The sequence below is a fragment of the Plasmodium sp. gorilla clade G2 genome (assembly GCF_900097015.1).
Source record: "Plasmodium sp. gorilla clade G2 genome assembly, chromosome: 8".
NCBI lineage: Eukaryota > Apicomplexa > Aconoidasida > Haemosporida > Plasmodiidae > Plasmodium > Plasmodium adleri (nom. inval.).
The window spans coordinates 895,001-908,264 of record NC_041700.1 but is presented as its reverse complement, the minus strand read 5'-3'; the positions used below and the strand labels follow the sequence as shown (position 1 = coordinate 908,264).

Genomic DNA, 13,264 nt, shown 5'->3' with positions numbered 1-13,264 from the left:
AGGGAAAAATAAAATATTAATCACAAAGTATATAATATTTATATTGATTTATATATATATATATGTAGATATTTAAAAAAAAAAAAAAAAAATTGGTGTTGCCTTACCCAATTTAAAAACATATAAAAAATAATTTTTTTTGTTTAATCATTCTTTAACAATTGAAATGGACAATCTTCTTTGAAATAAGTAATGGAACTTTGAAGTTTGCTATCCCATGTTAAAGATTTTTTATATGTATTTTTCTCTATAAAATAAGGGGAAAATAAAAGTTTCATGTTAGTTGAATAAGGTAGACGTAATATGGTAGGTTAATAATTCGAATGAGTTATATTATTTAGGATATATTGTGTATATGTATTGATAATATATGTATTTATATTTATTTATTTATTAAAATTCATATATATATATATATATATATATATATATATATATATATTAATACTTGATTTTAAAGAACTTCTTGCGCTTTGCATGTGTAATAATTCCGATTCTTTTTGTTGTTCTTCAATATTTCCATATGTTTGATTAAAGTTATGTAAATTATTCAAAAGTTTATCTTTAAAAGTATTGGTGGTAACGTTACGATCAACTGTCATAATATCGATATCAGAAAATAAGCATTCACTAATATTTCCGGAATGCTTATATTGGTTAATATTATAGTTTTCACATTTATTTTCTGCGAATAATTTGTCTTGAGAATATTCCTTATCATCTATCAAAATAAAAACGAAATAAAATAAAATATTTTCCCCAGACATTAACATATACATGTAACATATATATGTTTATATTTATATTACTCGTATTGAATTCTCGAATGGAATCCATAGTTGACTGGCTAAAAAAGAGTAAAAAAGGTTAATTTAAAAAGAAATTATAAATAAGAAATTATTATATATATATATATTATATACCTAATCAGTATGTTATTTTTTATTTTACTTGAAATACGTTGATGAGTTTAAAGAAGACTTAGATTCATATTTGAATAGAATAAACTTTTTAACATTTTTAATAATTTTATTTTTTTGATTTAATTTTTTTGTTATTAATTTATCAATAAAATCAAATTCATTTTCATACTTATCTTTCAAACTATAAAATAATTTCCAATAAGCATATACATCAAAGACCTTTTTAAATTCTGTACTATTAATAGAATATCCATATAATATGGTTTTAATAGCTATAGTTAATTTATTTTCATAAGAAAAATTTTCATATGTTTGAGTTGAAGATTCTGATATAAAAAAAATTTTATATGCTTTTTGTTGTTTATATGCAAAATATAAAGAATGAACAGGATGTACTATTTTATCGTTTTTTGAAATAATGTAAATTGTAGGTATTGTAATATCTTCAATAAAAAATATTGGGCACACATTATTTATATCATAATGGAACTTCTTTTTAATTTGTTTCCTTACTAAATATAAACAGACATTTTTAAAAAATATCTCTCCTTTTTTCTTAGCGTTCAAGTGAAATGTTGTTTTATATAATTCAATTAAAGATACATATGGTGAGTCCAGAATCTGAAAAGAGTAAAAAAAAAAACAAAAAAAAAAAACGTAAATAAATGTAAATATATGTATATATATATATTAACACAAAAGTAATATATTTTATTAAATTCATTCGTTAATCCCTACCAACAATTTTATATTTCCATACAAGGCTGCTGCTATTATTGAAGTTACAGCACCGGAATATTTTCCCCATAAAACAAAATTTTTTATCTTTTCTACATTATGTAAATGATTTAATATCAAATATAAATCTTGAGATTCATTCCAACCCTTAGTCGAATAATATCCATCTGATAAACCACAACCTGAACAATCATAGGAAAATATAGAACAGTCACATAATAAAAGAATATGTAGTATATCCAAAACTTCTAATTGACAACTACTTGCAGAATGTGTATATATAACACAAGGTGTATTCTCATTATAATTAAAAGGTGTGAAAAAAGAACATTTTAATTTCTCTCCTCTTCGATTTTTTATAATTATATCTTTCCTATAATAATTTTTATCATAAAAATGCATAAATATAGGACCTAAAAATTCTTCATCATATTCATCCCTGGGATGTCTTAAAAAAAACATTAACAGTTCGTATAAATGAAACATACTCTTCAAACATTTGAAGTAAAAAAAAAAAAAAAAAAAATTAAAAAATGCATCCACATATATATCTATCTATATATCTCCTTTTAAAATATATTACATTTGAAAACCTAATAACACAAACGTTACATTTTTTCACTTTATATAAAATCCAAATATGAAATATATAATATATATATATATATCTAATAATTTCGAAAGTCCTATTTATATTGATACATATTTAAATATATATATGCATATAACCTTATAATCCTATATTTTCACTTAAAAATTTTAAACATATCTCTTTGTTTTAAATAATTTACAAATTCATTGATATTCTTTAAAAAATATTATAAAAAAATATTATGTTCGTGTATAAATTATTTTTTAATCGCGTCTTTTTAAAACGGACAAAAAAAAAAAAAAAAAATTAAAATTAAATAAAATAATATAATATAATGTAAGAATAAAAATAAAAAAATTATTTCGGAATAAATGTATATATTGGCTGTATTATATTTAATCACATCAATAAAAAGAATTATATATATATATATATATATATATATATATTTATATGTAAATGATTAAATCCATTGAGATAAACAAATGATCAATAAAAAATTTAATGTATAATATAATCATATGCTCATCTGGTATACAAATATAAGAAAAATAAATACATATTTTTTATTTTTCCACCCAAATAAAGTGTATTATTAATTGGATCAAATAAAAAATAATGATATCTATTATGTATATGGTGCTTTTTATTAATATATATGTATACATTATCCTTTACGAAAAAAGAGAAAAAAAAAAAAAAACAAATATACAATGACCATCCTATTTTGCTGTATCAGTTATGGCTTCATATTTAGGCCATATAAGTGTTTGTAGTTCATTTGCATATTTGAAATAAATAGTTGTTGGAGCATTATATAAACGACAATTATCAAACATTCTCTTAAGCTCAATACCAAAATCTTCCTTGGTTTTATAATCCCCCTAAGAAAAAAAATAAAAAATAAATAAATAAATAAAAAAATAATAATATATAATATTAACAATGACTAAAATTTTTAAAGTAGAAATATAAACACATATCTATATACACATATTTATTTATATATATATATTACATGTCTGGCCTTTCTTCTCATGGTTAAAATATCTGTTGGTTCTTTTATAATATCATAATAATCAGGAGCTTCTGAAAGACTAACTGGCTTAAGAAATGGCCATGCGGATTGTTGTTTTTCTAAATGATCAAGAACAGCTAAGATTTGATCTTTCAATTGAACTTCTTTATGTTGAACCTTTTTAGTTATTTCCCTTGTTTCTTTTTTCCATCCAACTTCTAATAATCCAGGAATAGTACTTGGATGTAAAGCAGCTCCTTTATTATCAGCAAAATAATTAATACCTTTATATATAACTTGAGGTTTTATAAAATGTATAGCTTTCTTTACTGTTTTTTTTTGTTCATATAACATTTCCGAAAGTCTCAAATAATTGATGTTTGGGAAAATATAACATTCCATTAATGTACCACCATCATAATCTTTAATATATCCAAACCATCTTTCTTTTGGCATAGAAATTTTTTGTGAAAATCCTTGTTTTCTAAAATATCCTATGGCAAAGTTGTCTGTACAAAAATAAATAAATAATTACACACATATATATATATTATATATATATATATATTTATTGTCGTATTCCATTTTATGTACATACCTGCATAGGTTAAGAAATATTCAATACCAAACTTCTTTACATGCTCCTTCAAATGATTCATTAATCTTGTACCATATCCTTTAACCTGCTCTGTTGAAGTAACAGCTAAAAATGCAATTTCCGCAAATTTTTGTTCAAAATATGGCCTGAAACATACTCCACCTATAACTGTATTTTTTTTTAATAAACAAAAGGTATAATGATTCCTATCAAATACAAGCCTTACTATATATTCTCTTGGCATTTTTGGTAACTGTCTTGAGAAAATATTTTTCAAAGTTATTAATTTTATTAAATGATCTGGTTCCCTATCGTTCGTTATACATTCAAATGTTATAATACCCATATTCTCTTCTTTTGCTCCACCTGCATCTCTGTGTAAATATCCTAATCCAGTTTCGGAAGGTAGTAAAGACTATACACACAAAAAAAAAAATATGTATATATATATATATATATATATATATTTATTTATTTATTTATCTATCCATATATATACATCCATACACAAAATATCGTTCATAGAATTATAAAAATATATATACTCTTAATACCTGTAACTTATCACTCTGCTTAGTTGCATTTATAAACAACATCAATGCTACGTTAATCGATATTCCAGATTCCAAACATAAGTGTAAGAAGAAATATTTCAACTTTTTCTTAACAGCTGTTTTTCTTAAATCCTCAATTATAGTAACATAATTACATAACAAAACAGTATGTAAGAAATCTCTTGAAAAACAGTTACTAATTAAATTTCCACTTGATTGCTCTTTTCTTAAAAATGTTTTCCATTTAGAATATATGGTTTCATAATTTGGATCATATATCAGATTAGGGTTAGCTAACCTTGTATTAACAGGCATTAATTGTTGTAAATTGATTATGGAACATATACTTTTTGTAATTTCTACTAAAATATATTCTCTATCTTCTTCATTATCTTCTACATTATTATTTAGTACATCTCTCTTAATATTACTATCTGTATCAATATTTTCTAACTTATCTATAGATTCTTGTACATTATTTTGTTTGTCTAAAACATTATTTTCATTATTATTATTGATAATATTTTTATTATCTTCATTTTGAGGAGACTTATTTTCATTCTCATCACTTTTATCTTTACATTTATTATTTTCTTCTTCTACTTCTTCTTCTAATTTTTTTTTTTCTTCCTTTTCTTCCTCTTGATCATATTTTTTTTTTTTCGAGTTAGGTGTATTACTATTACTAAAGGCACTAAATATATTAAAGCCTGACAATAAGGAAGAGGTTATAACATTTTTAGCTTCATTTTTAGGTGTTCTTGGTTTGGGTGTATTCGTTTTATTATCATCATTTATATCATCATTTATTATATTATCATTTATTATTTTGTCATTTATTATATTATCATTTATTATATTATCATTTATTATATTATCATTTATTATATTATCATTTATTATTTTGTCATTTATTATTTTGTCATTTCCATTTTGATCTTCCTTATTTTCTGGTGTTTTATTTATACCTAATTCAAAACCATCAAGTTTATTATCAGAATTATTATTTGCATGTTCTTCATTATCTTTCTTTTCAAGTGAATAATTATGTTTATCTCCATCCTCCTGATCCTTTTTGTTGTCCTCTAAATCATTTAAATTATTACATGTGGGTGTATTACTATTACATACAAAATCTAATTTATCTTTAAAAATATAATTTGCATTATTATAAAAATCAACTAAACAATCCTTGAGAGAATCTTTTACAATAGAATGTACTACATTATATATTTTCTCATCATTATTTAATTTGGATATATATTTCCCATTAACAAAATTAGTACTTAGATCTAAGCCATCTACATTTTTCAAATTAATACTTTCATTAAACTTTATATTCTCAACTCTTATATTTTTTATAACAGTTGTTGTTGTATTATTATTTTCATTGCTACTCATTTTAATTGATTTTTTATTACTATTAGAGCAGTTTGAATGAACTCTTTTTATATTTTCAAATTCGTTATTACCTGTATTCTTTAATATAGCGTTTTTTTTATTTTTTGAGCTCATAGTCATCATATTGAGATGTTTATTTGAATTATTAAAAAATGAATTATTTCCAGTGGGATTTAAATTCATGTTGTTATTCATATGAATATGTGCATTACTCTGGTTATTATTCAAAAGGATATTATTATTATTATTATTCATATTATTATTCATATTATTATTTATATTATTATTTATATTATTATTCATATTATTATTTATATTATTATTTATATTATTATTCATACTATTATTCATATTATTATTCATATTATTATTCATATTATTATTCATATTATTATTCATATTATTATTCATATTATTATTCATATTATTATTCATATTATTGTTCATGTCGTTATTCATATTAGGATTCATAAATTGTAGTGCCTGAACATGTTGCCCAAAATTACTATTACTATTATTATTATTATTATTGTTCATATGATTTATGGTATTTATATTGTTCATATTATTTGTAATCATCATATTATTATACGAATTAATCATGTGATTGTTATAAGCATTTATATTATTTATAGGCATATTCATATTATTAAAATTATTCATAGGTTTTCCAATATTCATTGTACTCATTCTAGGTATACTATTTGGATTATTACTATTCATATTATACATATTATTCATATATAAAGATTCTTCATTTTTTAAATGTATATCCATCCCACCACTTTTCATCATATCTCTCATTTTATTATCCATTCGCGTATCATCATTTATAACAGCCATTTTATTTTCTTCATTAAAATTTATACTATTCACTCTAGCTACATCATTTAATTTATTTGTTTTTGCATGTACATTCATATTATTATTCATAAACATCATTTGTTTGTTTGAATGAAGGTTTATATTTTTTGGTATATTCATATTACTATTAATATTATTTATATTATTTGGATAATTATTTATATTATTTGCATTTAAACCTATAAGATTTTTATTATTTTCTACATTCAATTTCATGTTATTTACACTTTGAAAATAATTTTTATTTGTCATATTCATATTGGGGCCCATATTTTCCATTTTATTATTCATCATCATTTTTCTTTGTTCAAATAAAAATTTATCTTGTTCATTAGTATCATTTATATGATCCATATTATTATATATCATTTTATTATTTTGTAAAAAGCTATTTTTTAACATTGTATTACTATTGCCATACAATGTGGAATCATTTCTTTTTCTGCCTGCACGTTTTTTCACTTCTGTTTTTTTCCCTTTCCCAGTAGTATTTTCATCATCTTCATTCTTATCATTATTATTGTTATTATTGTTGTTGTTATTATTATTGTTATTATTATTGTTGTTGTTATTATTGTTGTTATTATTGTTGTTATTATTGTTGTTATTATTGTTGTTATTATTGTTGTTATTATTATTGTTATTGTTGTTATTATTGTTATTATTCTCATTATTATTATTATTCTCATTATTATTATTACTCTCATTATTATTATTATTACTCTCATTATTATTATTATTACTCTCATTATTATTACTATTACTCTCATTATTATTACTATTACTCTCATTGTTATTATTATCATTATCATTGTTCTCCTCAGTACTTTCTCCACATTTTTTCATCTTACCACACTCATTCTTCATAAAATTGTCTGATATATCTTTACTGTTATCATAGTCATGATTATTTACATTCTTATCATATTCTAAGTTATCCTTAATATTTTCATTGTAAGTATTTCTTTTTTTATAACACAATCTAGGTTCGTCTGTGACCCCTTTACAAGGAAAATAAAAGATATTATTATTAATATTATTATAAGTATTATCAAATTTATTATTTACTTTTTCCCTATTCATATCATCATCACTGATATTTATTTCATTATTATAATTATTCCAATAATTAATTTGATAAGGATAATTCCCACCTTCATAATTTATTTTTCTTTTCCTTAATAATTCATTTTCATCATATAAAATATTACAATATTCATTATTCCTAATCAAATAATCCATTCTTTTTTAATACAATAGTTTTTCGCAATGAAAATATTTTATAAAAAAAAATAAAATATAAATCAACAATGTGTTATATTATAAATATATATATAAATATATATATATATATATATTTAAAAACATATACATATAATAATATATATATTGATGCTAAATATATATATTCTTATTTTTATGGTAAATATATATATAATAAAAATATATGTGAATATTTTTTTTTTTCCTTTCTTTTTCCCATTTTAAAAAATAAATATACATATATAATATATATATTATCAAATAAAAAGGTAATATAATTTTATTTTAAATAATATATATTATATATATATATATTACATATAAATTTTTTATATTTTTACAAAAAGAAAAAAAAAAAAAAAATTAATTAATGTATAATATTAAAAATGAATATCAGTTTTTTATTTCATTTTAATTAATTTTTTTTTTTTTTTTTTTTTTTTTTTTGGAGGGGGGGGATTTCTTCTTGAAATCTTGTATTATTAGAAAGGTATAATATATATATTATTATTATGTATATATAATAATTGGTAATGCGTCAGAATATATATATATATATATATATATATAATATATATATATTTTTTGCCCTTATAATATAATAGTAAATATTATAATATTATATATATATTTATATATTATTTACAATATAATATAATATATTATAATATCTAAATAATTTAATTAATAATAATAAAGAAATGAACTAAATAAATTTATAAAGATGTACCTATTTGATAATGTTAATTATATATATATAATAAATATTCTTTTTTATGTACTTATTTTTATTTATTTTATAGATTTTACAAAATAATTTTCATATTTTTGTACATAAATTATAAATATTTATATTTCCTAGCTTTAAAAATAAGTTATCATTCCTATATTTTTAATTTTCCATGTTTTATAATATTTATACTTTTCATGTTATTATAACTATATATCTTTGTTTAATATTTATTGATATATATATATTATATATTTGTAATAAAAGATCATTAATTTTAGAGGTTTTTTTTATATAGTTCATTAGTCATTTAATATCATATTTTATTTTTTTGTCATAAAAAGGAAAATAATAATTTTTTATTATTTTTAAATATTAATCTAAACATATATATATATATATATATATATATATATATATATATATGTATGTATGTAGGTTTATTATTCTTTATACTTTTGTATTTAATTTCATTTATCAGTGTTATAAAATTTAAAAAGTATATATTTGAAATACATTTTCTTTCAATTGCATAGTATGATATAGTTTAATAAATATAAAATATTTATATAATGGAAAATAAATGAAATATATTAAATATTTATAGAAAGCTTAATTTCCCTTATGATCCGTAAAAAAAAAAAAAAAAAAGGAAAAATAAATAAATAAATATATATATATATATAATATATATTATATGTTTTTAAAAAATAAAGAAATAAATTACGTATCTTTTTAAAATCTTATTCTTATGGTTTACAAAATAGGTTAAAAAAAAATGTAACATAAATTAAAGTAATGGAACAAAATAATTATTTAATGATACCTCAATTTTTCATTTATTTTTTTTTTTAAATTCCAATCATTGTACGAAATTATATATTCCTAATTTCATCAAAGGATAATAATAATAATATATATATAAATATAAATATATATATATATATATATTTATTTATATGTTGATACATCTAGGTTATTATTGTTTTGTTTAAACAAGGCAATATTTTCTTTAAGATATATAAAAATATTAACTATATTGTTATATTTTTATATTTTTTTTTAAGAATAATTTTTTATATCAATTAACTCAAATACGAGAACATCCTTAATTCAAACGTTCCAAATGGACAACAATATATATAAATATAAAAATACATAAATACCAGTTTTTATTTTTTTTTTTTATTTTAACATATGTGGATAATTTACTTTTAATATACACATATATTATAAATATAATATATATATAAAGATATGATAAAAGCATATAATTTATTATAACAAAAAAAAAAAAATATATATTTTCCTTTTTTCTTTTTTATATACCCTTATAAAATATATATATGTTATTTTTAATGAAAACGTACAGAACACAAAGAAAAAAAAAACATAATATGTATATTAAGAATTATGCAAAATGCTATATTATACATTAAAATAAATATATATATAAATATATATATATAATTTTTTTTTTTTTAATTATATATATATTATTATTATTATTATTATTATAACGTGCAGTACTAATCTCTAATAGTGGAAAAAAAAAGAAAAAGAAAAAGAAAAAGAAAAAGAAATATATAATATTATTTATATATTTAGAAATACAGTACCCATAACAATATATTATTATATATATACATATATGTTATTTGTATATTAAAAAAAATATATCCCCATAAAGATATATTCTTATAATTATATATATATAATATATATATGTATTAAAAAATAAATACCCCATAAGGATATACTATAATAATATATATTATTTAAAATATATATATATATAATCACAGTAACATTTATATATGTATTATATTTTCAACATTTTTTTTTTTTTTTTTTTTTTTTTTTATATATTATATATCTTCCTATCACTTTTCTTTAAAACACAAAAAATAATAAAATAATAAAATATATATATATATACAAGAAAAAATTTTATTGAAATGTAAAATATGTGATGTATTTATTTCATTATTATTTATATTATATTTTATTTTTCTTTAACGCTTAGAAATTCAATTTAAAAAAATTACTTTTAAGAAATTATTTTCACTTCTTTATTATTATTATTATACATTATTTTATTTTATCTCATTTTTTTTTTTTTTTTTTATATATTACATTTTTTTATTTATATATTTTGGAATATTTATATTATAATATATATATATTTTCTTTATATTATGATTTTTTGGTTTTTCACATATGATATATATTATTTTTTATTTATGTATAAAATTGATTATATATTTATTATTCATATATAAATTTTATAATATATTAATAGAAATATTATTATAACATTATTATTATTATATATATATTTATTTATTATATACATTATAATTTATATAATAATATGCAATAATAATAATAATAAATTATAATAAGAAGAAGCATAATAAAATAAAACAATTCATAGTTTTTTTATATGTACAATAATATAAAAATAATATTGAAAAAAAATATATATATATTAAATAAGATTACCAAAGAGGGGAAAAAAAAAATATAAAATTTAAAATATAAAATATAAAACCGTATGCTACAAAAAAAAAAAAAAAATAATAATAAAATATATATATATTATATATAAAAAAAAGATAATAACAATTTATAAAAAAAAAGGAAAAAAATATATATTAAAAAAATATTATAAAAAAAACAGAAGAAAAGAATAATTATTGATTTTATATATATATATATTATAATATATATATATGTATATATAATAAATATATATAAAATTATATATAAATTATATTATATATATATATATTGTTATATAACTTATACGTTTAAGAATTCAACATAATTATAAATATTATATATATATAAATATATAAGTATATTTAATAAATGGATAATTTTTAGAAATTAATTAATTATATATTATTATATATATATATAACAGGACAAAAGTTATGAAAAAAAAAAAAGGACATACTTATACAATAATATATTATATATATATATATATATATATATATATATATATATATACATTATAATATATTTAACAAAATGAATTTGTTATAAGAAGAATTGAAGATATACATATTATATATATATAATATATTTATATATATTTATAATAAATATATTTTATATTATTTTATATACTATTTATGATTACTTTTTTTTTTTTTTTTTTATTAATTAAAAATACAAGAGGGAAAAGAAAACTCAAATTAAGTAAATAAAGTCTTCATGTTTATTAGTCTTTTTATTTTTATATATATAATTTTATACTTATATTTTTTTTTTATGATAGTCGTCTAATTTAATAAATTTGAAATCTTTTTATAAATTAAAAAAATATATCTATATATATATATATATATTAAATATACATATGTAAATTTTTTGAATCTTTTATATATATATATATATAATATTTATGTACATTTATATTAATATGCATATTTGATAATACATATATATATATATATATATATATATATATATATATATTTATATATATATATTTTTGTGCTTATTTATATGTTAACTTTTCAAGTCAGTTATTATATTTGTACTGTATATTATTCGTAATTTTTTTTTTCTTCATATATATATATATATATATAATAATACATATAGTATTATATATATTTATATATAAAGCTAATGCATATTTTTTGTTAAAAATTGTGTAAAAAAATTAAAAAAGAAAAATATATATATCTATAAATATATATATAAATACATACATATATTATATATTTATATCTATTAATAAAAATGTCATTAACAAATTCAAGTAAAATTTTTATTGGAAGTATACCTAAAGATGTAACGGAGGTAAGAAAAGAATCAATAATATATATATTATATATATTAAATATCTATTTTTTTGTATTTTTTTTTTTTTTTTTTCTTTTTGTGTGTGTGTGTATCTTATTTTATTGCATATGAACTAATTGTTTCTATGTTGTAGATTCTTTTACTGTTCAAGTTTACATATATATAAATATAAATTTATATATATATATATATATATATATATATATATATATATATATATATATGTAATTACTTCTTTTTAGGAAGAACTAAAAACTGAGGCAGCAAAGTATGGTACCATAACACAAGTTTATTACGTACCAGCTACGGCTCAGAGTCCAAGAGGATGGGCATTTATTACATACGAGCAAAGGTCTGAAGCATATAAAGCAATTGAAGCTTTAGACTATAAATGTATTTTTCCAAATAGCCAAAGACCATTAGATGTAAGATTTGCAAGTTATAAATATAATAATACAAATGATGCTCAAGGAGGAAATAAAAATGTATGGCAAAAACATGTAACAACAGATGGTCATCCATATTATTATAATTCAGTAACAGGACATTCACAATGGGAAAAACCAAAAGAAATGTCCGCAACAAATTTTCCAGGGAAGGGTTCAGCACCCTCCTTTGGACCACCAGGTGCAAATGTTTTTGTTTTTCATTTACCATCTCACTGGACAGACATGGAGTTATATCAAGTAAAAAAAAAAAAAAAAATATAAATATAAATATAAATAAATATATATATATATATATATGTGTATGTATGTATG

General features: G+C 18.1%; 3 protein-coding genes across 3 annotated transcripts in view; 1 reads left to right on the top strand and 2 right to left on the bottom strand.

Moving 5' to 3' along the window:
* Window positions 1-143: 143 nt before the first annotated feature.
* Window positions 144-2,147, bottom strand: PADL01_0822600 (alpha/beta hydrolase, putative; the record flags this gene model as incomplete). Its single annotated transcript, XM_028681576.1, has 5 exons — window positions 144-247; window positions 449-721; window positions 810-847; window positions 961-1,544; window positions 1,662-2,147. 5 exons carry the CDS (start codon window positions 2,145-2,147, stop codon window positions 144-146), a joined length of 1,485 nt encoding a protein of 494 aa, XP_028537940.1.
* An 828-nt stretch (window positions 2,148-2,975) lies between these two features.
* On the bottom strand, window positions 2,976-7,930 carry PADL01_0822500 (histone acetyltransferase GCN5; the record flags this gene model as incomplete). Its single annotated transcript, XM_028681575.1, has 4 exons — window positions 2,976-3,137; window positions 3,272-3,780; window positions 3,870-4,284; window positions 4,424-7,930. 4 exons carry the CDS (start codon window positions 7,928-7,930, stop codon window positions 2,976-2,978), a joined length of 4,593 nt encoding a protein of 1,530 aa, XP_028537939.1.
* A 4,510-nt stretch (window positions 7,931-12,440) lies between these two features.
* PADL01_0822400 (RNA-binding protein, putative) overlaps window positions 12,441-13,264 on the top strand; it is a gene marked incomplete at both ends in the record, with an annotated part of 1,243 nt that continues 419 nt past the window's right edge. The window contains 2 exons of the mRNA XM_028681574.1: window positions 12,441-12,500; window positions 12,746-13,189. Coding sequence (XP_028537938.1) covers window positions 12,441-12,500; window positions 12,746-13,189 — 504 coding nt within the window. The remainder of the gene's footprint in view (window positions 12,501-12,745; window positions 13,190-13,264) is intronic.